The sequence below is a fragment of the Thermobia domestica genome, chromosome 7, assembly GCF_964235325.1.
Source record: "Thermobia domestica chromosome 7, izTheDome1.hap1.1, whole genome shotgun sequence".
Lineage (NCBI taxonomy): Eukaryota > Metazoa > Arthropoda > Insecta > Zygentoma > Lepismatidae > Thermobia > Thermobia domestica.
Genome location: NC_137460.1, coordinates 125,461,126 through 125,484,166, shown reverse-complemented (window position 1 = coordinate 125,484,166; position 23,041 = coordinate 125,461,126). Strand labels below are relative to the sequence as shown.

Genomic DNA, 23,041 nt, shown 5'->3' with positions numbered 1-23,041 from the left:
CGTGTTTGTATTTTATGTTTCCACTTCAACAATGTCTACTCTTTTTTCTCCTTTTACCTGCTGTTTCTGGATTTCTCTTTCGGTGTCGTCCTTTATTTACACCGTGCACTATTCTTATTCCCAGCTTGTGACCCGCTTCAATGTCTTATTCAGTTTAGGCTTTTCTTCTTACATTGACTTCACATGTGATTGATTTAATTCTCACTTTCCGCGCACGACCGATGAAAATGTTTTATTATTATTATTATTATTATTATTATACTATTGAACTTGCACGGCGAAATTACTGTATAATACGATATCATTTCTGTAATTTTACTCCATTGTATGTTATTTAGTTTATTAATGGGCACTAAATTGTCTCCAGATCAACGAATAAATTAACTACGGCATGCACTTTGGTGGAAATATCATTGCAATAAGATTATTGGTTCGTTCCAAACATGTTCATGTAATGATATTTCCACCAAAGTGCATGCCGTAGTTAATTTATTCGTTGATCTGGAGACAATTTAGTGCCCATTAATAAATTAAATAACATACAATGGAATAAAATTACTGAAATGATATCGTATTATACAGTAATTTCGCCGTGCAAGTTCAATAGTATAATAATAATAATAATAATAATAATAATAATAAGTTGAGTTGATTTTAGTTTAGCGTCCCTTTCAGCAGCGAGGCTATATGAGACGTGGACCTACTGATTAACGTGGAATCCGAACCACATGAGCTCCCGCCGGGAATCGAACCCGGGTCTCCCACGCCAAAGGCGCGTACGCTAACCGCTTAGCCACGGAGGAGCTCTATAATAATAATAATAATAATAATAATAATAATAATAATAATAATAATAAAACATTTTCATCGGTCGTGCGCGGAAAGTGAGAATTAAATCAATCACAACGTAAGGAGAAAAGCCTAAACTGAATAAGACATTGAAGCGGGTCACAAGCTGGGAATAAGAATAGTGCATGGTGTTAATAAAGGACGACACCGACAGAGAAATCCAGAGACAATAGGTAAACGAAGAAAAAAAAAAGAGTAGTAATTGTTGAAGTGGAAACAAAATACAAATACGAATAGGGATGAGCAGGAGTCGAGCCAAAATTCGACTCGACTCGAGTTCAATCCGAGTCGAGTCAAAGGTATTTTTCTTGTAGTACTTAAAATTATACTGTAGTTCTTAAAATTAAGGCTGAGACCTGCACGGTCGAATTCTTGAGCCCAAGCAGAAGACCAACTCGGGTAGTGATATCAACCGGCTCGGCTCGTATCAACTGAGCGAAGTTGTTGTATTACTATACATCTGCTTCCGCCCCTGTCAAATCTGGTCGATCTCGTTGACGCGACATATTTGCTTTTTTATACCCCTTTCTTCGTTTACTGAACAAAACAGTAACTATTCTGAAATATACTACTGCGCATGCCTCGTAGATAAATATTTCTGAGGATAAATAGTTTCCGTTTTGTCCAAGGAATGTTCTTTTTCTTATTCCCAGCATGACCCTTTTATTACATTATATGAAGAGCATGTAGGTCTAAATACCCCATGTATTACATATAATGTAGGTTTTACTCTTGCAGCAGAGAAGAAACATGTGATCATAGTATACAACCCACAGAAGTGATAGCTGGCAAGACAGTGGTCGTAATCCCTAACGACACAGGGAGAGAGTGGTACCATTCCCGCCGGTCTAGTCGCTAGCACGTGCGCCTTTGGTCTATGGAGTTCCGGGTTCGATTCCCGGCGGGAGAGCATCTATGATTTTTAACTGTTCTCGATGTTTCTGTGTTCGTGTCTCTGTCGTTATAAGTTATTAGAAAAAGCAAGTTAAACGAGTGAAGCAAGTAAAATTAGCAATAAGTAAGTTACTGAAACACGTTCAGTGAGTCAGTTAAAAAAAAAGTGGACAAAGCACTGGCTTTTCGCGCCGTCCATGCGAGTTCGAATTAATCTCGGCTTGATTTTTTATCCATTTGAGAGAAAATTTTGCTTCTTTACTCTACAGGTAGTCCACTCTTTTCGTATTTTTCGCTGTCGTTCACAGTTAAAGTAACTGACTATTATTATTTCTACAAATGATGGATCTTCTCTTTGGCTTCATGTCAAACACGCACACGTAATGAAAAGACGCTGTCGATAATAATAATAATAATAATATGAAATATTAGTAGCTAACTCGTGTGTGTATTTCGACAACATAATTTTATATGATTATGTGGAAATAAGTAAGGCTGGCTGGCGCCCCCCCCCATTTTTTCGATGCGCTTTATGGGTCCACGGTGTCCAAAGTTGGTCCCATCCCAGTATCACCTCTCGATATAAGTTATTGACACTTTGCCTAAAGAGGGCTCTGCCGTGGCCACATGACTACCCATGACAATGACTCTTCGTTCATTTTGCATTGAAATCGCTTACTTTTCTGAGTACTATGAGTGCATACTGTCCAACGTTGCTCCCATCGCTCTACAGTTTCTCGTTCTCTCGATATAAATTTCTAATATTTTGTTTGTAAGGGAGATATGGCGTTACAATCATTACGTTTGAAGAAGAATTGATTAAGATATTACCTTGCCACAAACAACACCTATTATTATTATTATTATTATTATTATTATTATTATTATTATTTTACTTACCACTAATGGTGCCTACCTTTATTTGCAATGCAATGTGTTACTAAAAAGCAAATCAAATAACACTCCTCGTTATTCAGGCTCCCGAACTCGAAATACATGATTTACAGTTCTCTGTGTTAGAAGAATGCACATTTATTATATAATTCTTTTAAATAACACGTTACACAAGTTACTTCACTTTCAATGTGCAATTCCATATCATCAGTAACAATCATCTTGTTCCGATAGGAAAATAACCCCCTCCTGCAAAAAAAAAAAAAAAAAAAAAAAAACCCTGACAGTAGCGAAAGGGCGTGAACCTTCTTTAGGCGATTAATCGGGTCCAATATTTCAATAAGTTTCTGCACACAAATATTTCAGTAAAAGAGGAAAATTTATTCAAACTTTCTGAATACCTATTTATGGGCGAAATTTGGTTCCCTTGGAACTTTTTAAGAGTTTGAAGGGCCACCATTTTGAACATTTACATCTGATTATTCTGGTTAACGAACTCCTCAAGATATTTCAACAATTAATGTTTGTGCCAAGTTTCGTCTCAATCCGCTGAAAATTAGGGTGGTTATGGCATTCACAAATAGCGTTATATATATATACAAATAGATAGATAAGTAGACACACAGAGGGAGAGAGAAAAAGTGTTTTTCTCCCTTCTCGCACCTGTGGTGCGTCAGAGCTAAACCGGGCCCCTTTGCAAAACGTATTGACCAACCTAACCTAAACACAAACCTCTTACTTGCTAACGTAGAAACGTGGTCGGGAGGTGTAAGGCATGTAGAAATTGTATTTTTAGTAACCATGAGTATGGTCGACTTCCATGTTTTTCCTTTTACTTTTTGCAGCTACTTCGGAACGTTCAATTTTTATTCTTTACTAATTGCAAATGGCGTTTACATTCAAAATATGAGGAATTTTGGTGGCATTTGTTCGGATATTCTTATCTTTCGAAATGAAGACAAGAACAAAAGCAATACGCAAAGACAAGAAGTATTATCAGTACTAAACATTACCAATAATAATTGCTACGAAAAACTAAATACGACCTCTTTTACCATCTCTCATGAGTTGTATGTATTGTTAACAAAAATTTTTAAAAATGTCCTTGCCGAGGATTCGAACTTGCGTCCTTTGCATTTGTAAGCCAGCACCTTAGCCACTACACCAAGATCATGGCATGGTGACCGTTTAGTTGTCAGCGTATTTGTTGTATTAATGTTTTATGTTCCCACTTCGACAATTTTTACTCTTTTTTTGTAAGTTTAACAGCTGTTTCTGGCTTTCTCTTTCGGTGTCGTCCTTTATTTACACAATGCACTATTCGTATTCACAGCTTGTGCCCCTCTGCAATGTCTTATTCAGATTAAGCTTTTCTTTTTGCCCCTCAGTAAACATTTGATTGATTTAATTCTCATACTCTCCACGGATGGAGCACAGGAATGCCAGACTCAAAAATAGGTGTACATTTACTTTCCTGACAGATCATACCTTTCATTCACCACCAACAGTGCTCACAACCGCGCTTAGTTGTTAGTTAGCTGCCGTGAGGAGAGCATTGTTTGAATAAGTGGTATCAGATACCGGACCTCATGGTGCACGTGACACTTTTTTTCATAGCTTCTGATCGCTATTTATATTGTTGTTATGACTTTGGTTGCCAGAGTGAGTACTGCGGACCCGCAGTATGAGTCTGTTGCTAGTGAGTAGCTAGATGAAGATCTCAGTGACACTGAAGACCCAGAAATGTTTTGCTATTGAAAGTGAACACGACACAGCACAGATCAGAGTGAAGAGATTTCAGAAGAGGAAGTATCATATAATGAAAGAAACAGTAGCGGGCAATTTTACTTCGGAAAAGTGGATTTAGGTGGTCAGCCGACTCATTCCACAGTAGAAACACTCGAACCCAACGACATAACATTACAGTTCAACTGCCAGGTTTAACAAAGCATGCTCGTGCTCTTGGTACAAAAGTACAATCAATAGACTGCTGCAGACTACTATGTGGTGATGACATGCTGAAACGAATTATTGAATTTACTAACCTTAAGCTACGATGGAAAGATACGAAAGCCCAGACTTAACCGACATGCGCGATGTTGATTTGATAGAAATGAAGGCTTTGATTGGTTTATTTATTTACTCAGCCCTCTTCAAGTCCAACAATGAGAGTACAAGAACAATTTGGGCAACAGATGAAACAGGTCGCGACATTTTTCGTTGTGTCATGAGTATAAATCGTTTTGAAAATTTACTTTTCAGCCTACGCTCTGATAACCGGTCAGACCGACACATGCGTATTCACGAATATCTGAAATTTTCGAAAAATTTGTAAAAAACTGTCAGGAAGTGTACACAATTGGTGGGCTAGCTACAGTGGATGAGATGCTGATGTAGATTTAAGGTTTAAATGCTGAAGAAGCCCTGCAAATACGGTCTGAAACTTCAGGTTCTTGTCGACTCAAAAACTCATTACTTCTACGATGGATATATTTATGTCGGTACAAACAGTGATGGAGCTACACTTCCACCAGCTGATAAACAATACTCTCTGCCGACCCAGTGTGTCATCCGTCTCACAAGGGAAATAGTGAACACAAACTGGAACATTACGACTGATAATTGGTATATTTCAATTGAGGTTGCTGATGTCTTACTTAACCGAGAACTTACGTTTGTTGGTACAATCCGCGGCAAAAAACCTGCAACATGAGCATATAAGTTTATTGTGAAATGATGAAGTCTTTTGCTCCAAAATAAGTGTGCACGGGAGAAGACCAAGGTTTATCCTGGCGTGATTCGTTCCACTTAGACGTTATGTTCATTCCCAGTGCTGTTAGGCGTAGTTTCACAATAAACTTACATCCTCATATTGCAGGTTTTTTGCAGCGGATTGTACAATGCGTCAATCGAAGCGTCAAATTCCTTCACAGTTTAAACATGATAGACGACGTCCAGTAGGAAGCTCAATCTATGGGTTCACCCACGAGAAGACTCTTGTATCATATGTGCCTAAGAAAGGAAGGAGTATTATTCTAATATCGACAATGCATAATACACCCGAGACCTGTGCTGTGATAGGGTAACCTGAAACATATTTTACAACGAAAACAAAGATGGCGTTGATAGTCTGAATGAAAAATGCACCAATTTCTGTAGCAGCAGAAGAACCCGACGATAATTTTCTTCCGGATCTTGGACATCAGTACTGTCAACTCTTATGCTCTCTACTACAGCTATCGCGACAATGAAGCATTAACAAGATCTGCTTTCATGAAGAAACTGGCGAAATCTCCCGTTAAGCCTCATTTGGAAAGTCGAATTGAAGACTTCCACTTAACAACTGAACTAAGAGCTTGTATAGGAAGTCCTTCAGGTCACAGCTCCTGTTGCTTCCGTAACAGATCTAGGAGAAAGACTAAAGAAGACCTGCCATTTGTGTGATCCAAAAAAGAAACGTAAGAAATTTCATGTTTGTGTTGAGTGCATGAAGCCAGTGTCACGAATGCACGAAGAAAATTTGCAACAAATGCATGCAGGTAACACATTACTGAATCATGTACGCCTAGTGAAAAAAAAAACATGCCCCGACAGCATATTAGTGATAAGAGATGGTGTTTTATGTAGGCCTATGTTTTATTTTGTTACAATTGTCTCCTATTATTTTCGTTATTCGTGGAATCAAATTTCTTTCTTCATATGTACACTTCCTACCAAACGAAGACATGAAAAAATATACTTCCATGAGCTCCTGGATCCTGTATTTTCGAAACATGTTTTGTAAAATAATAATACCATGTTACACTCGTACTCTTAAATAAAAGTAAAACACAGAAGAAAACATTTGATCTTTCCTATTAATGTAATGATTAGATAAGTACATGTAAAATGTTACTCTTTTACCTCCATTAAACTTAAATATTATTTAGAGGCCTTAAGTTAAAAATTTCTGCTAATCTAGCTCTTATAGAAGTTTGCCAAGACAGTATATATGAAGTAAACGTAAAAGGGTCCACAGGAATTTTAGTAACAAAATGATGGAAATACAAACACACCGATATCACATACCGGACCTTGGGAACATGTCATATATTTTGTATCTCGGTGGCTAAGGGTTAAGCTTCGTGAACCCGCAAATGCCTTTTCAAACTATTTTTGTGGGTAAAGGATTTACCACATTTTTCACATATGTATTGATTAGGATTAGTATGCATTAGGATATGCATCCTAACCTGAAGCTTAGAACTAAATGACCTGCCACACTCATTACAGGAATAAGGTTTGACACCAGTATGATTTGACATATGGCTACTTAGGTATTTCTTGTCTCCAAACGATTTTCCGCAATAATCACAACAGAATACTTTTCTACCTCTTAATACTAAAAACCGAGACCTAAGAGTGGCTTTATTAGTAAGTGATCCAGAGTTTACGTTAAAACCATCTATATTTGATTTTTTATGAGCTTTTAAATGAAAGTTCAGTAAGCTGCCACTTACAAAGGATTTGTCACATTCTGCACAAGGAAAAGGTTTTATGCTTAAATGTGTAAGTACGTGTGCCTGTAATACATATTTCAGGCTAAAACTTTTACCACATTTGTCACATGAATATGGTTTTTGGTCTGAATGAGTTAATAAATGCTTTTTCAGGTAACTTTTGTCACTATAAGACCTTCCACATTCCTCACATGAATAAGGTTTTACGAGTTCATGAGTTATTACATGGCTTTGAATGGAACGTCGATAACTAAATGAGGCACCACATATTTCACAAGTAAATTTTTCTGCACGATGAATTAACATATGTTTTGTTTTCTCCGAATAAGTTTTTCCACATGTATTACAAAAATACCGTTTACGAATTTTAGAACTTTTAAGCGACATTTTGTCACAATGAATTAATAAAATGTGACGTTTCAGGTTACCTTTATCTGCAAATGATTTAGTACATGTTGAACATGAATAAGGTTTTATATTTTTATGTTGTAATAGATGACTTTTTAAGTACGATCTCCGAGAAAATGACCTACCACATTCCATACACGAGAAGGGCTTTACATCTCTATGTCCTAATTGATGTCTGATCATATTCCCTTTATCAGTAAATGATTTACCACACTCCATACAAGAATATGGTTTTACGCCTGCATGGATTAACAAATGTTGTTTCAAATTTGCTTTTTTTCTAAAAGACTTGGAACAGATTTCACAGTATGGGTTGGCTTTTCTGAAACTTACGTGGTCTTTCTGAAAGAATAGTTTTGCAGATGTCTTCAACATGGGAGTTTCAGCAGAAGTATACACACAGACTTCTGCTGCACTATATTCTTCTGCGTGTTTATTATAAATAATGTCTTTTTCACATTTTGCATTGCATCTAATGAAAGGGAAAAGTTAAATGATAACAAAGACAGTAAGTTAAGGATTGTAACAGTAATTTGTTAAGCATATTAAACAGATTTACAATATATTAATAATACACTGACTCACTTGTAATGCTCGTTCGAACGTATTTCTTTTAGCAAATATTTCAATTGTACTTGCGTTCAATCTTTCTTACGACAGAATCTTAAATTATTTTCCGATCCACATCTTCAGGTAATTGTGAAATAGAATACATTCTACTGTAAAGTTGTCACGACTATGCGAAAATTTGCATAAGAAAATAATTTGAGCCTTTGCCCTCTGGAAAATGGACCGGTACTAGAAGTATTATTTAAAACAGCATGTACGGAAGGATCATTAGAATTGAGTCAGTAAATTATTAACACTATTATACTTAGATCTATAGTTTACAATGAAGAATTATTTTTTTAACAGAATATTGTCAAAGTTGCATTTAAAGTCGAATTACCAAATATTGTTGAGTTGAATTTAGTTTAGCGTCCCTTTCAGCAGCGAGGCTATATGAGACGTGGACCTACTGATTAACGTGGAATCCGAACCACATGAGCTCCCGCCGGGAATCGAACCCGGGTCTCCCACGCGAAAGACGCGTACGCTAACCGCTTAGCCACGGAGGAGCTCGCTACCAAATATTGTATTAAAGTATAAAATTATTATTTTTATTTACGTCTGATAAATTTTGTAACTTATTAGTGAACTTACACTATTAATTTGTATTTAGCTACGCACGAAACTTTCATCTATGGGACAGGTAGGTTTGAAACTAAATGTTTTTGGTCAATACCAAAACCATTTGAACAAATCTTAAATACAAAAACACCCTCTTACATTAATGAAATCTCTATACAATGTAATATACATAAAAGATCCTAGATCCTAAAAATTAGCGTGTTCAAACATCGCTGGACATTTGTCAACTAGAGAATGTTTTTCATAATCACAAAATATTTACGTTGAATGTATAGTGAGTGAATGAAAAAGACTGAAGACTTTAAAAGTGAGCATTAGCAAAGATGCGATACTTATATTTCTGAAAACCAGACGCTTATACCTGGTAAGGCTTCTAATTTAGTAAGATTTACAGAAATAAAAGAGAGATGTCGAGTACTTACCTATAAGCTAGTTAATCCCTTTTTGGGTGTAACAAATTTCCAATGTAGAAGAATTATATTATTTGGTGGAATGCTTTATCTAATAAAGGAACACACTAAATTCTGAACCTTAAAGATGACTGACACAAAATTATCCATTGGGGAATGAAAATTATGCCCCATTAACTATTGAATCAAAATTAGTATTTTACACGAAACCGCAGTATACCATGAGAGTTTGCTAAAGAGCCATGGGAACAATATTATAGTACTTTCGACTTATGGCTTCCTACAGTTTTACGCAATGCATTTCCATTGTCCCTTGCGTTCGCATAATGTAGTGTCAGACATATCTTGAATTTCCTACGTCTAGTCCATACTTGTCACTTTTCATTAAATTTCGTATTTCAAGTACCGAGTCAGCAATATTGCCTTAAGAATTTGCTGCAATACAAAGTAAAAAGAACACATGTTAAAATTATTTAAAGACACGCAAAATGATGGCGTAGAGCAGTTATGTTGAATCTGTAATGAGAATTCATGTGCTGCAGATAACAATTCTAGCTATACTTCCACGATTTTAAAGCTAGATGTTTAAGAATAGTTCTTGCGTGCTTTCTTAAGTTTTAGACTTTTAACCTCCTAAAGGAAAGCAGCCCGTTGATTTCCGAACTAAATCAGTTAGGATTAAATAAATATCGTCCAGTTTTATTTTCTGATCAGACGTCTTAAGACACGGTTTAATAGAATACATTGATGATAATTAAAACTATAGAAACCAAATTAAATAAAACTATTTCATTTTTGGAATACTGAAATCATAATTCGATGTCTACCCATGTGAAGAGAAATCATCACTTTCTATGGATTCCCAGGATTTATTATTTCTTCTTGGTTTTGCAAGCTAGTATTTACTTTATCGTCTATCACGGTCTTCTTACAAGCAAATACCGTATAGCATTAAACTAGAAAGGTGCACTATAGGTATAACTATTGTTTTATATATATATAGTAACAATATATATGGCCTAAACCAGAGTTTTTAGTGGACCAATGTCGTTTATGACCCAAGTCTCAGCGTATATTTGTCACAACAGATAAGAAGCCTAAAACTAGAAGATATGCATAAAAAATGAAATCTTTACATGTTACGACTCACGATTATGCCGGTAAGGTTAAAGGAGACGATGATAAGAGAAATGAATGAAATGGTGAAATGAAGAAAGTGGGAGAACCTCGAGAAAACCCACGAGCTCGGTTTGTCCAGAACAAAGACTACACGGCACGAGCTGGGATCTAACCAGGGAACCCAAGTACCGGAGGGAATGCTCTACCACTGAGCCACCGCACCAGCCCAGATGTGCATAAAGTAATGCTAGCATTCTTATAATCTAGCGGTAGGTATTGCGCTGTGAAGCTGAGTTAACTTTCGAAAAATTCAGCTACATTTTTTAATTTCATTTCGAAAAAGCCAACAATGCTTCGCTAACGCTGTGAAGAAATTTGTCCTGTTTATGGGATAACAAAACTATCAAAGCAGTAGCCAAAAGACTGTTCAGTCGCTTTCGATCTGGAAATTTCGATGTCCATCATGATACTGCAGTGAGCGACCAATCACAGTAAAAGTGGATGATATTCTGGTGAAAATCAAACAAGACAACAAAAACTTAAAATATTAACTACCAATGTTAAATCATTTTAATGAAAGCTAGAAAAAACCTGAACGCTTAGGCACAACACGATTAACTCAAACATTTATTCCATCAAGCTATCTGCGAATTTAAGTATAACGTACACAGGCGTTCCTGAAGCGGTTAACTAAGACTAATGAAGAGTGGCCTAGTTACGACAATGTGCGAAAAAGTTATTGGTCGAAGTGAGACACACTAGTCTTTAGGTAAAACACACTGACTCCCAGGAAGGTGATACTATGGATTCTCGCTTCGAATATACGGTATATCACGAGCTACAGTCGGACATGTACTTTCTATAATGTGTTCAGTGCAGCTAGCAATTATTTACACACACACACACAAAAAAAAAAAAAAAACCTGGCATAACTTGTCTACAGACAGGTTGTAGTATACCATGCTAATAAGGTGAGACCGCATAAATCTTTAAGGACAGGTCAAAATTTGGAAAATTTGTCTGGGAAGTCTTAGAATATTATTTGTTTCGGGTTCTGCAGAATTCTCAGAATGGTGTTAAATTAATTTCAAACGAAGCACGTAAATACAACTTTTCTAATTTATTTATTTATTTATTTATTTATTTTTTTGTATACCAGAAACAACTAAGACATTCTGTATCGACGGGTTTATTCTGTTACTGGAAAAAGGCTAGGTTATCAAATAAAATGATACATATTTGGTTTCAATGATGTTACTTTCAAATAGCAATAAATTTTTATCTACTTTGTCCTTGAAAGGGTCAACAGTTTTGAGACAAGCTGATATATTGTTCAGATAGTTAAGAGAAGATGTGTATTACCTTTCAAGTGGATGACCATCAATAACACAGACTTTATCTTCTATTCCGTAAGAATCTCTCAAATATTTTTCACATAACTTCATACCAGAAAGTTCTTTCTTCAAACTATCATTACAGGTTGATACTACTTTCCCGGGAGGTACAGGTTCGGGTATACAAATTGTCGTCTTGATAGTCGGTGGACTTTCATCGCTTTCATGTTTTATCGTACGACCTTCCATTAATTCTTGTAATTTGTATTCTTCCTTTTCTTCAAACATAGGTATAACAAACTCCATTAATTTCACTGGTTCTTTCTTAATATCACTATCAGTTTCCAATTTGAAGACATCTCTAGATTTCACGAAAACAGTTTCATTCTCCATTATGGATTTATCTTGTGAGCTGAAATTAGATTTTTCTAGTAACTCGTAACATATTTAGTAATAATCTACATGAATTCACGTTTTCATATTTTTTTATGCTATACGCTTCAAATCTTGAAGTCAGCTGTCAATAAACCATTTCCTTGAAAAAAAAAATCAGTTGGAAAAACGGCATGACAGAAGGATAATTCATAATAAAAGAACGTAGGCTCTTATAAAGACTAAATTTAAGTATCAGATTAACTCGAATATAAGTTATTCCTACAAATAAGGCGTACCATAAAATTCGAACAAAGGGAAAAGAAAATAATACACTAATATGCAGACAGGAGAACGAAAATTTGTAATCATTCATCAGTATATTTAAGGAAGCGTAATACGGCAGGAACATTTTATTTTATCCTACGTTTAATGAGACTTTCTTGTCTACACGATTGTTTATTGTAGCGACGAATCAGCAGATGCACTTCAGTAGAAATGAATATTGATATACGTTTGTACAGTAAATTTCGTAATCTAAAAACGCGTTGTTTTGTCGTTATTTAAAGTGGAAAGTCAGCACATTGTTAATAACATACAAGAGTTATTATTCTCTGGATCATGTTACATGTACTCTCATGTCCAAAATGATTGTCGCATATCTATAACTGTCTTCTTGTAAGAATATAATATGATAACGATTTTCCAGGGTACTTTAAATACTGATACTATGTGTATAATCGGAAAATGTATATTTGTAGTAAATTTCATAAAAAAAATATAAAGACGAAAATTAGAACGAGTAACACAAAACGTTTCTAAATGGACAAGAAAGTTTTATTTTTGTTTTATTGTTCTTATTTAGTGCTATTTTGACATGAAATTTACCATATATATGTCTCTGCCGATTATACACATACTAACATTGTAAGAAATACTAGGAGAACTCGCTATCAAATTATATTCCTACAATATATTTATAGACATGCAACAATAATTTTGGACATGAGTGTACATTTGCACAGCATGGTATAGAAATTGTCCGCACAATATGACGCAATGTCGTATTATATTTTAATTCGCGACCAGAGGCATCGTAATATTTTAGAAGTGTTTATATTCGGGCCCATACAGGATACCAGCAATAAGGGATGTTTAAATAAAATCTGTCTGTTACAAATATGCTGAAATAAAATTAAAGGAAATTCTAAATGAAATTATAGGAAATCGTCTATATTATATGTTACATATGAAATTTAACATCAGTTCTGAACGATAAGGGCGATAGAAATTAAAGGAAGTTTGTCATTCTGCTGCGTGTTTTGAATTAAATAATGTGCAAATATGATACATTTCGAGAGTTACAAGCATTTCGGTGCTCTGTACTATCTCCAACTATTTCCATAAATTTTGGTGTAAAGAAACCTCATAAAAACTCCTCAAACAAAGAAAAGAAATAGTAGTGCCATTATCAACATTTGTCTGTTTATAAATCAATTACAATTGAGTAATTATGAAATTATAGCCATCAGAAGATAAATTACTCCTTTTGTCACGAAAATAAGTACAGGATTAGAATGACTTTGTAAATAGCATTCTAATGAGGTGAAAGAGTTCTATTTTTCTTCACAAATCATTACTTACGAAGTTGAATCTTGGTATATAAAACTTGGTGCTGGCATATGAGATTCCCATGTTAGCGTTTCACACACCACTGATGAAGAAAAGAGATTTTAAAATGACGTGTAAATGTTGTAGATAAAATATCATGTTGCTTTAAAAAAGCATTAGTGTAAGTACGTAGAGAAGCAACATAGATGGTCTCACTTTTACAAGCATCATCATCTACTAAAATTAACATTAATGTAGAAAGCCAAAACCTGTAAATGAAAAACTACCAGAGTTAAAGAATTACTGCAATCAAATATATGTACTTCTAAAATACTTCTAGTGCTTCTTATTTGACTAGAAACATTATATACTTGCCATTCGAAACATTAAGAATACGCACCGTCAAAAGTAATGAGTAGAAATATTCCATAATGCGAAAAAAAATGTGCATTTTATAGTCCAGTGAAAACAGCGTTTGAGGTAGACCTTTAAAACGAAAAGATGAAACCTGATGGAATATGTTGTACGTACCGGTCTTATTACCCTGAAAAAAAAAAGGTCGCAAAAAATCCAGTTGCGGGTTTTCCGCTATTTTGAATAAATATTCTGCCATGTTGGATTTCTCGCATGCACTCAGTTTATGCCACATAACTTCTTAACTAATTTAACGTAAGGCAATATAACAAGTTATTATAACTCTTCTCCAAGTAACCATTTTGGATAATTTTAGAATAAAGTGAAGAATTGTGATCTGTATTAAGGGACATATTCTTTTCATTGCCTCATGCGACTTAGCTGATGAAAAAAAAAAAAAAAAACGCTCGAATAAAAGTTATTGGCAAGCTTTAAAACGATGTGTATATATTTTACTATGTGCAATGTCAGAGATGCGCAATGAAGCTTTAAACGTCATCGGATTGCAGACAATTCCTGCAGAAACATACGAAGGAATCATTTAACATGTAGGAAAAAATATTTAGTGATTTCAAATGGTTTCTCAGTGCAATTTCCGGCAAGTATCAACAGGTTTGGAAGTTCGGCTAGTTTTAATAAATAGTTCGGAAACACTGGCGTCACAAGCGGGTGCAAAAGAACCATGGAAGTAAACTTTCGAAATATCTTTCGGTAAGTATATGTCCGTTGAAATTAGTGTTTGAGATAAAGGATTTAAAATGATGATATGTGTTGAAACATGTTTTACTGACGTCGTTATCCTGCAAATAATCCAGTTGCAGGTTTTACAACTTTTCAGTGCATTCACAACAAAAATCGAGTAAAAATTAAGATTTTTTAAACAATGTTAAGCCTGTTAGAATACGTTTTATCTATTGATATTATACTAAAACAACCCCAAAACTTTAGTTGCTGGTTTCTCGTCATTTTTAATACGCAGTCCACCATTTTGACATAGCTTTCGTCGTATAACTCTTAAATCAATTAACGTAGAATATCTTTTTTTCTCTACTATGCTTCTAATATTATAGGTTATATACGAAGTTATCACTTTTCTCCGAGTTACCAAAAGTTCAGTGTATTTTAAATCTTTATCTGCTAATGGTTGGAAATATAACTTTAGAAAAAAGTGAAAATGGTGATGTAAACAAGGGATTAATTATTAAAAATCAAGGGAAATATACTTACCGGAATTATTTGAGAAGCATTTTCTATCAGATTTACAGGAAATACCATCATATCCTGTTTCATGATTTTCACTATTTCACTAAGTGGTCGTCCATACGTACTAAGTTTTATAATTGGGTTTAGATTCTTCTGTGCATCTTGTAATCTGTTATACATTAAAATATTGTAGTCATAAATAAAAAGACAATATATATATATATGGCACCGTAGAAAACATTGCTATGATAAATGGACTTGCCAGTGTACTTTTAGACTATATTTTTCGATGGCATTTTTGTGTTGAAGGTCCACTGTTTTCGTTAACTTCCTCCTCATAGAGATTGGTCTGGTGGTAGTCTCATCATCACTTCCTCCATCTGCTTTTTCAGTTATAGTAGTCCTTTTATCACATCCGTGTCCACTACTCCTCCCACAAAATAATGTACAATCTAGCCACCTTGTTTTGCACCCACAATTGTTTTCTTGCAGTTCGTCTTGTAGTTGCATGCTATAAGCTTTAAGAAATATTCTGGAGTAAGTTGTTAAAGTGTTGTTACAGGAAGAAAGCAATCACCACAAATTCTCCAGCCGTGTCCAGTTGGAGCTCTTGATTTCTCCACTGCTGAACTTGATAGAACACACATATGCTGGGATGCAGAAGCTGCTGTTGGTTGAAAGTTGAAACTATCACTAATGCTTGCTTGGATACAATACTTTTTTACATGTAGAATCTTGCACAATCCAGGTTCTCTTTCTCTGCAAATCTATGTAACGCTAAGAATATTCTTTCTCCAGCAGCTGACACATTAGCAGCAGATGATGTTGGGTTGCTGAAATTATCCATTTCTCGACGTAGTTCTTCATTTTCTCCCAGTACTTTGCACGCAACTTTCTTCTCTTTATTGTATGGGACAGAACTTGTATCACATCCAGTGAAGCCATGCAGAAATAAAATGCAGCTCACCACATCTCACAATCTCCTTGAAATTTGGTACTGCTGTATATCTTACGTGGTGGTATCGAGGCAGGCTTAAACATGCAAGTTTCAAATGTTGCTAGCGCTACTATGTTGCTAAAAAATGTGGATGTTATGCTCAATGATTACGCGTATTGATCGTTTCTTTACTCTTTTCAGTGTTTTATGTTCTTTACGCTTGGTCCATCATTATAAGAATCAAATACATGATATTTACCATAGTGTTTTGTGATATAACTCACGTATTGGTTACATATTTGTCCGTACGTTGCTGGACGTATCCACACAACTTTGTGTAAGATATAACCGTCGTCAATCATGGATTGGAAGGTAAATCTCTTTCACTTGGAACTGGGACATCGAAAACTGAGATTAACGATGACGTTTTCCTTTTCGCAGAGATATCATCAGGAAGCGGTGAGAGCTTAGCAGCCAGTTCATACTATACGTACCTTAGAAGTTTCTCATCGCTTCTCACTATACACAATATTTGATGAAACAGCTGATTTGCTTTGATAACAACTACAGCATTATTAACTTAATACTTTGGTCACCAGTGAGTGGCCTCACTCTCATGAACTTCACCGAACGGCTTTTCGACATTACTTTCAAAGGATTCCAATCCAGCATGAAGAGTTTCGTCAGTTTATTGCTTGATCAGCGACAACTCCAGTAATGTATGAGCACAATTCCTGATAAGGTCTCGTTGGAAGAATGATGCTGAAACAAACATGTGGAACTACTCCACAATTAAACATCCTGCTACATTTTATGTTTCTTATTCACTTCAAGGAACTGCGCGGAATCCGGTGACGTCGGAAGTTGCATTGTGCAGCTCAGACTTTATGTATAGTGACAAAATATATATCGTTATAAAGTTAGAAAAAACTAAGCGGTGAGGAAAATTTCAAGATGGCGGAAAACCACCAACTAGAGATTTGGGACTGTAATATCAATACATATAACATATTCTAACTTTAAACCTTTTTTTCTTAAAAAATATTTATATATATTTATGTTTGATCAATTTTTGTCGTAAACGCACTCGCCTAGGATTATTTATTCAAGAAGTTGGAAAACCAACAACTCGATTTTTTGCAGGATGATAACATCAGTGAAACATATTTCAGTAGATTTCATCTTTTTAAAACTTTTATCTCAAACACTAATTTCAATGGGCACATACATACAGAAAAATAGTGCGCAAGTCTACTTTCAGGGTTCTTTTGCCCTCTGGTGATACCATTGTTTATTAACTATTTATTACAACGCCGCACTTCCAAACCTGTTGATAGATACCGGAAATTCTAATGAAAAACAGTCTAAAATCACTAAATAACTTCTCATTCAAGTTAAATGAGTCCTGCATATATTTTTACAGAAATTGTGCGCAATGCGATGACGTTTGAAGCCTCGTTGTGCATCCCAGACAATATATACATCGTTTTAAAACTTACAAAATTTCCAATAAATTTAATTCAAACATTTCTTTCATTTTGCTATTCCGTTAAGTTGTATGATCACAGATCACAATTTTTCGTTTTATCATAAAATTATGCAAAAATGGTTACTCGAAGAAAAGAGGTTATAACTTGTTACATTGCCTGTAATAGTATAAATATAATGAAGAAAGAATGAACCTTGTACGTTAATTAGTTTAAAAGTTGTGGCATAAACTAAATGCATGCGAGAAATCCTACATGGCAGAGCACTATTCAAAATCGCGGAAAACCCGCAGTGGGATATTTTTTTTGGATTTTAAGCAGTGTACTGAGACAGACACGTACTAGATATTCCAACAGGTTTGAGCTTTAGATTTTAAATGTGAAGGTTTGGTCAATTTATGCTGTAATTATACTGGACTATTAATAGAGAATTCTCATTTCTAGATTAATATTTCTAAACGGATCTCCAATACCTCTCTGCGGCCACCATATAAAGGTTATAAACCCTCCAAAAACCTTGAAGCTTATCACTGAGTATCCATCTTACAAGCTATGTTTACACATATAATATATTTAAAAAATTAGCTCACGTTAGTGCAAGCCCCAAAGCGAGCGAGAATACAGTGTTCTACAGAGTACCGAGAGAGCACGTATGCATACTATTGGAAAGTCAATGAGATTTGAAATAGAATACAACATATTCAATAAATGGAGGCAGATCTGGCAATTGTTCGCACTGGAAGAATTAAGTTTATGGAAATCTTTGAATGTAAAGAAATTGGTGAAATATACAGTACATCTACAAGCAACGAATGGGTTCACGAGCCAGCCGACATGTCCATTCTTCGAAAGGAGGAAGAACAAGAACAATAGAGAAGAATTCAAAGATGTTGGCATAAAAATAAGCAACTTGTGTGACATGAAAAACGGTTGGGTTACCTACATAACAGGATTTACGATCCAGTTCTTATAATTCCTGCATAGATTTTGAACTAATCCCCTGGAGTCGAAGGTCGAAACAAATCGACTTTGTATGCAATCAGACTTAACGAATATCTATTTCTGTACAAAATTTTCTGGCTCTAATTAATCTCCACGTGGAAATCCGATGACTAACACATTAAAACACGTACACACACATTCTTTTATATGTATATTAGTAACTATAGGTTAATATAGTTTCTTCATGTTTTCGGGTTAGTAATATTAGCTTATGTTTGTGTTGTTCCGGTTTGTGAATGTTGAAGCCAACTTCGATGCACCTTTTTAAGATTTTAGTAGATTTCCTTATTCTAAGCTCTTGTAAAATTTCAATGATTTGGTTGGATTGAAATTTGGCCTTCCCTTTAGTACAAATGATGAAAGAGACGTTGACCTACAACTTAAAATGGGGTATGAAGCACATCAGTTCCTGTGCGGAAATAAATTCCGACCATCCGAACTGTAATGAGTAATCTTCCTTCATGAAAAAATTTACGTCAGTTCATAATCATCTAAGCAAAATCCGAAGTTAGGCAAAAGATGTCGAATCATTAATAGAATAATATATGGTACGCTTCTCATTCCACTAGCAGTTACATTTTACGGAAAGATGGGCGTACGTTTTTAGCAATAAAAGTTCATTACTTGTGTTCTTTTCATTGTCAGGAAGAAAAATTACTTAATGGTTCCAATGCTTTACTTAATGCTGTTGCCTTTGTAGCAATTAGATTCCAGCTACTCACATGTAATTCTCAATTCTCACTCTCCCATCCAATACATAATACTGTGCACAGGTAAACAATGATGCGGTTAATAGACTTCATAGAGTGTGCATTCTTGCACTAAAGCACTGGAATTCCCACTGTTATAAATGAAAATTGAGAACAGAACATCTTTTAAATGGAGATAAGCACAGCGATACAAAATACTGGAAGTGTGGTATTTTCTGAAAACGGTTTGATAAACTCATTTTAGTTTCTTAATTTCCCGTTTAAAATTATTGGGTTTTAGAGGAAACTCAAGGCTTTAACTTAGGAATTCTGGGTGTTGCCTGTAACTTAATTACGTTATGATAGATTAACAGTTCGTACTTTATAACACCCAGAATTAATCAAGCTCTCCAATGATGTCATACGCATGTTTCAGTATCTATAGGCTAAGCACCCTTACCATACCCTCACATACCTGCGCGAAAATTACTATATTTCCTAGGATATATATTTGATACATCTAACTGAAATACAATTATAAGATACTGTATGATAAAAAAAAGGAAGAAAATTTAAGCAAGCAGAAGAAATTCGGAAATTTTTCAGTAAGATATATATATATATTTTTTAAGAACATGTATTGGGTTTCAGCTGCCAACAAGAAATGTATCACGAAAAATGCATTGCTAGTATATATATTTCCAAGTATGATTTCAATATGATTTGTAGGTAGAAATGCAGAAGCAAATATTTTCGAAACCTAAAACGTTGAGGAAATATCACTAGAAAGTTATATTCCAATTACCGTAGACATATTGTTGAATTGATTTTTGTTTAGCGTCCCTTTCAGCAGCGAGGCTATATGAGACGTTGAACTACTTATTAACGTGGAATCGGAACTACATGAGCTCCCGCCGGGAATAGAACCCGGGTCTTCCACGCCAAAGGCTACCGTAGACATATTGTTTCAACATATCTGTCCTTAGAATGAATTAGGGTTTTAAATGATACAAATGTGTCATGACCCATATATTTGGAATTTTTATTGAAGAAAACCTATTTTTATGTATTTGGTCACATGTATTAGGATACTCACGTGAAAGTGGGTTGAAAAATACTACACGTGGTAGGATATATATTTGCCAATTTTCACTAAGGTCCGATTAATATGTATGGAAATGAAAACGTTTTTAGAACCCAGAATTTCTGGAGCTAATATCATACACAAGGAGATCATGATAGGGAGGGGGAACGTTCGTAAGTCCTAACCGGAGTAAGTTCTAAAAATATGGTCACAAGTCCTATTCGAAGTCTTCTTCAGTTTAGGATTCCCGCTTTTTAGGACTGTAATATTTTGGATTTGCGCTTGTTTCATTTACATACTATCGTTCTGATTTTTGCCAGCATAGCACAGAACTGTCAAAGTGCAGAAGTTGAAACAATGCTGATACGAACGTAGTTAATTCAACAGCATTAGTTATACGTATTAATAGTACTAAAATTATTTTTCCAGTTATATATGAATTATATAAAATAGCTAACTTTGTTTAAAAAATGGATGAAGACAGTTTGTTTTCTATATACATGTTAGTTTTAAATATAAAATCTGTCTATGAAATGAAATCAGACTTCGTAAAGAGGTAGTCAATGCCTTACCAAGAACGGATATATTTCATAGTACCGCTTTGTTTGCCAATGATCTGCTACATCAGAAATACGCATTTTCTTTTTATCAGAGAAAGGAAATTCTCGTTCCGTACTAAACCAACTGGAGGTCATATTTGCATTGTGGAAAACATGTACTATTTATTAATTGTGGAGAGTCCTATCTAGCTTCTATCGTTCCTCAGCACCTTTGTAGGAAGATCTCATTTCAAGTACACTGAAAACACCAATAAGTAAAGAGACACACACATGTTGAACTCTTGAGATGAGAGGAAAATCTTAACTCTTAAAATGATGAGCCTTTTCTGTAACACACAATGATGTCAGTCCATTCGACTCATCATCTTTTTCCTGTACAATTTCAAACTTTAGGCCTAGTTTTACGTAGTAAACTCAAGTGTTTTGTGTTGTTCAATTATACATATAAACGCTATATACAGTAGAAAGTAAAAACCGAACAAATTGGGAAAACAGGGAGTTCGGATTTTCGAAAATTACCAAGAAAATACCATCTAGGCTTAAAAATACTGTACGGTATGTTCTTTTTTACATACATTGGTTTTACAGTACATACAGTAATTACAATACCGTACATAAAGTACCGTACTACCTTTTTACGAAGTCTGATTTCATTTCATAGACAGAGTTTATATTTGAAACTAACATGTATGTAGAAAACAAACTGTCTTAATCCATTTTTTCAATAAATTAAGCTATTTTATATAATTCAGATATAACTGGAAAATAATTTTAGTACTATTAATACGCATAGCTAATGCTGTTGATTAACTACGTTCGTATCAGCATTGTTTCAACTTCTGCACTTTCAGTTCTGTGCTATGCTGGCAAAAATTAGAACGATAGTATGTAAATGAAAGAAGTGCAAATCCAAAATGTTACGAAGTCCTAAGCAGCGGAAATCCTAAACTGAAGAAGACTTCGAACAGGACTTGTGACCAATTTTTAGAACTTACTCCGGTTAGGACTTACGAACATCCCCCTCCCTATCATAATCTCCTCGTGTATGATATTAGCTCCAGAAATTCTTGGTTCTAAAAAAAGTTTTCATTTCCATACATATTAATCGGACCTCAGTGAAAATTGGCAAATATATATCCTACCACGTGTAGTTTTTTTCAACGCACTTTCACTTGAGTATCCTAATACATGTGACCAAATACATAAAAATAGGTTTTCTTCAATAAAAATTACAAATATATGGGTCATGACACATCTGTATCATTTAAAACCCTAATTCATTCTAAGGACAAATAGGTTGAAAAATGTCTACGGTAATTGGAATATAACTTTCTAGTGATATTTTCTTAATGTTTCAGGTTTCGAAAATATTTGCTTGTGCATTTCTACCGACTAATCACATTGAATTCATACTTGGAAATTTATATACTAGCATATGTATTTTTCGTGGTAAATTTCTTGTTGGAGGCTGAATCCCAATATATGTTCTTAAAAAAAATATATGTTCTTAAAAAAAATATATGTCTCACTGAAAAATTTCCGAATTTCTTCTGCTTGCTCAAATTTTCTTGCTTTTTTTTTATCATACAATATCTTATAATTGTATTTCAGTTAGTTGTGTCAAATATATATCCTAGGAAATATGGTAATTTTCGCGCAGGTATTTGAGGGTATGGTAAGTTAGCTTAGCCTATAGATACTGAAACATGCGTATGACATCATTGGAGAGGTTGATTAATTCTGGGAGTTACAAAGTACGAACTGTTAATCTATCGTAACGTAATTAAGTTACAGGCAACACCCAGAATTCCTAAGTTAAAGCCTTGAGCTTCCTCTGAAACCCAATAATTTTAAACGGGAAATTAAGAAACTAAAATGAGTTTAAGGTGTTTTCAGAAAATACCACACTTCCAGTATTTTGTATCGTTTTGCTTATCTACATTAAAAAGATGTTCTGTTTTCAATTTTCATTTATAACAGTGGGAATTCCAGTGCTTTAGTGCAAGAATGCACACCCTATGAAGTTTATTAACCGCATCATTGTTTACCTGTGCACAGTATTATGTATTGGATGGGAGAGTGAG

At 34.7% G+C, this 23,041-nt stretch overlaps 1 protein-coding gene across 3 annotated transcripts in view; it reads right to left on the bottom strand.

The window, feature by feature from the left end:
* Positions 1-11,386: 11,386 nt before the first annotated feature.
* LOC145690389 (uncharacterized) overlaps positions 11,387-23,041 on the bottom strand; it is a 28,187-nt gene continuing 16,532 nt past the window's right edge. For 2 of the 3 annotated variants that reach the window (XM_081765224.1, XM_081765225.1), the window contains exon 2: positions 11,387-12,133. In XM_081765224.1, coding sequence (XP_081621350.1) covers positions 11,623-11,991 — 369 coding nt within the window. In that variant the 5' untranslated portion in view covers positions 11,992-12,133 and the 3' untranslated portion in view covers positions 11,387-11,622. The remainder of the gene's footprint in view (positions 12,134-23,041) is intronic. The other variant, XM_081765227.1, reaches the window with a different exon arrangement.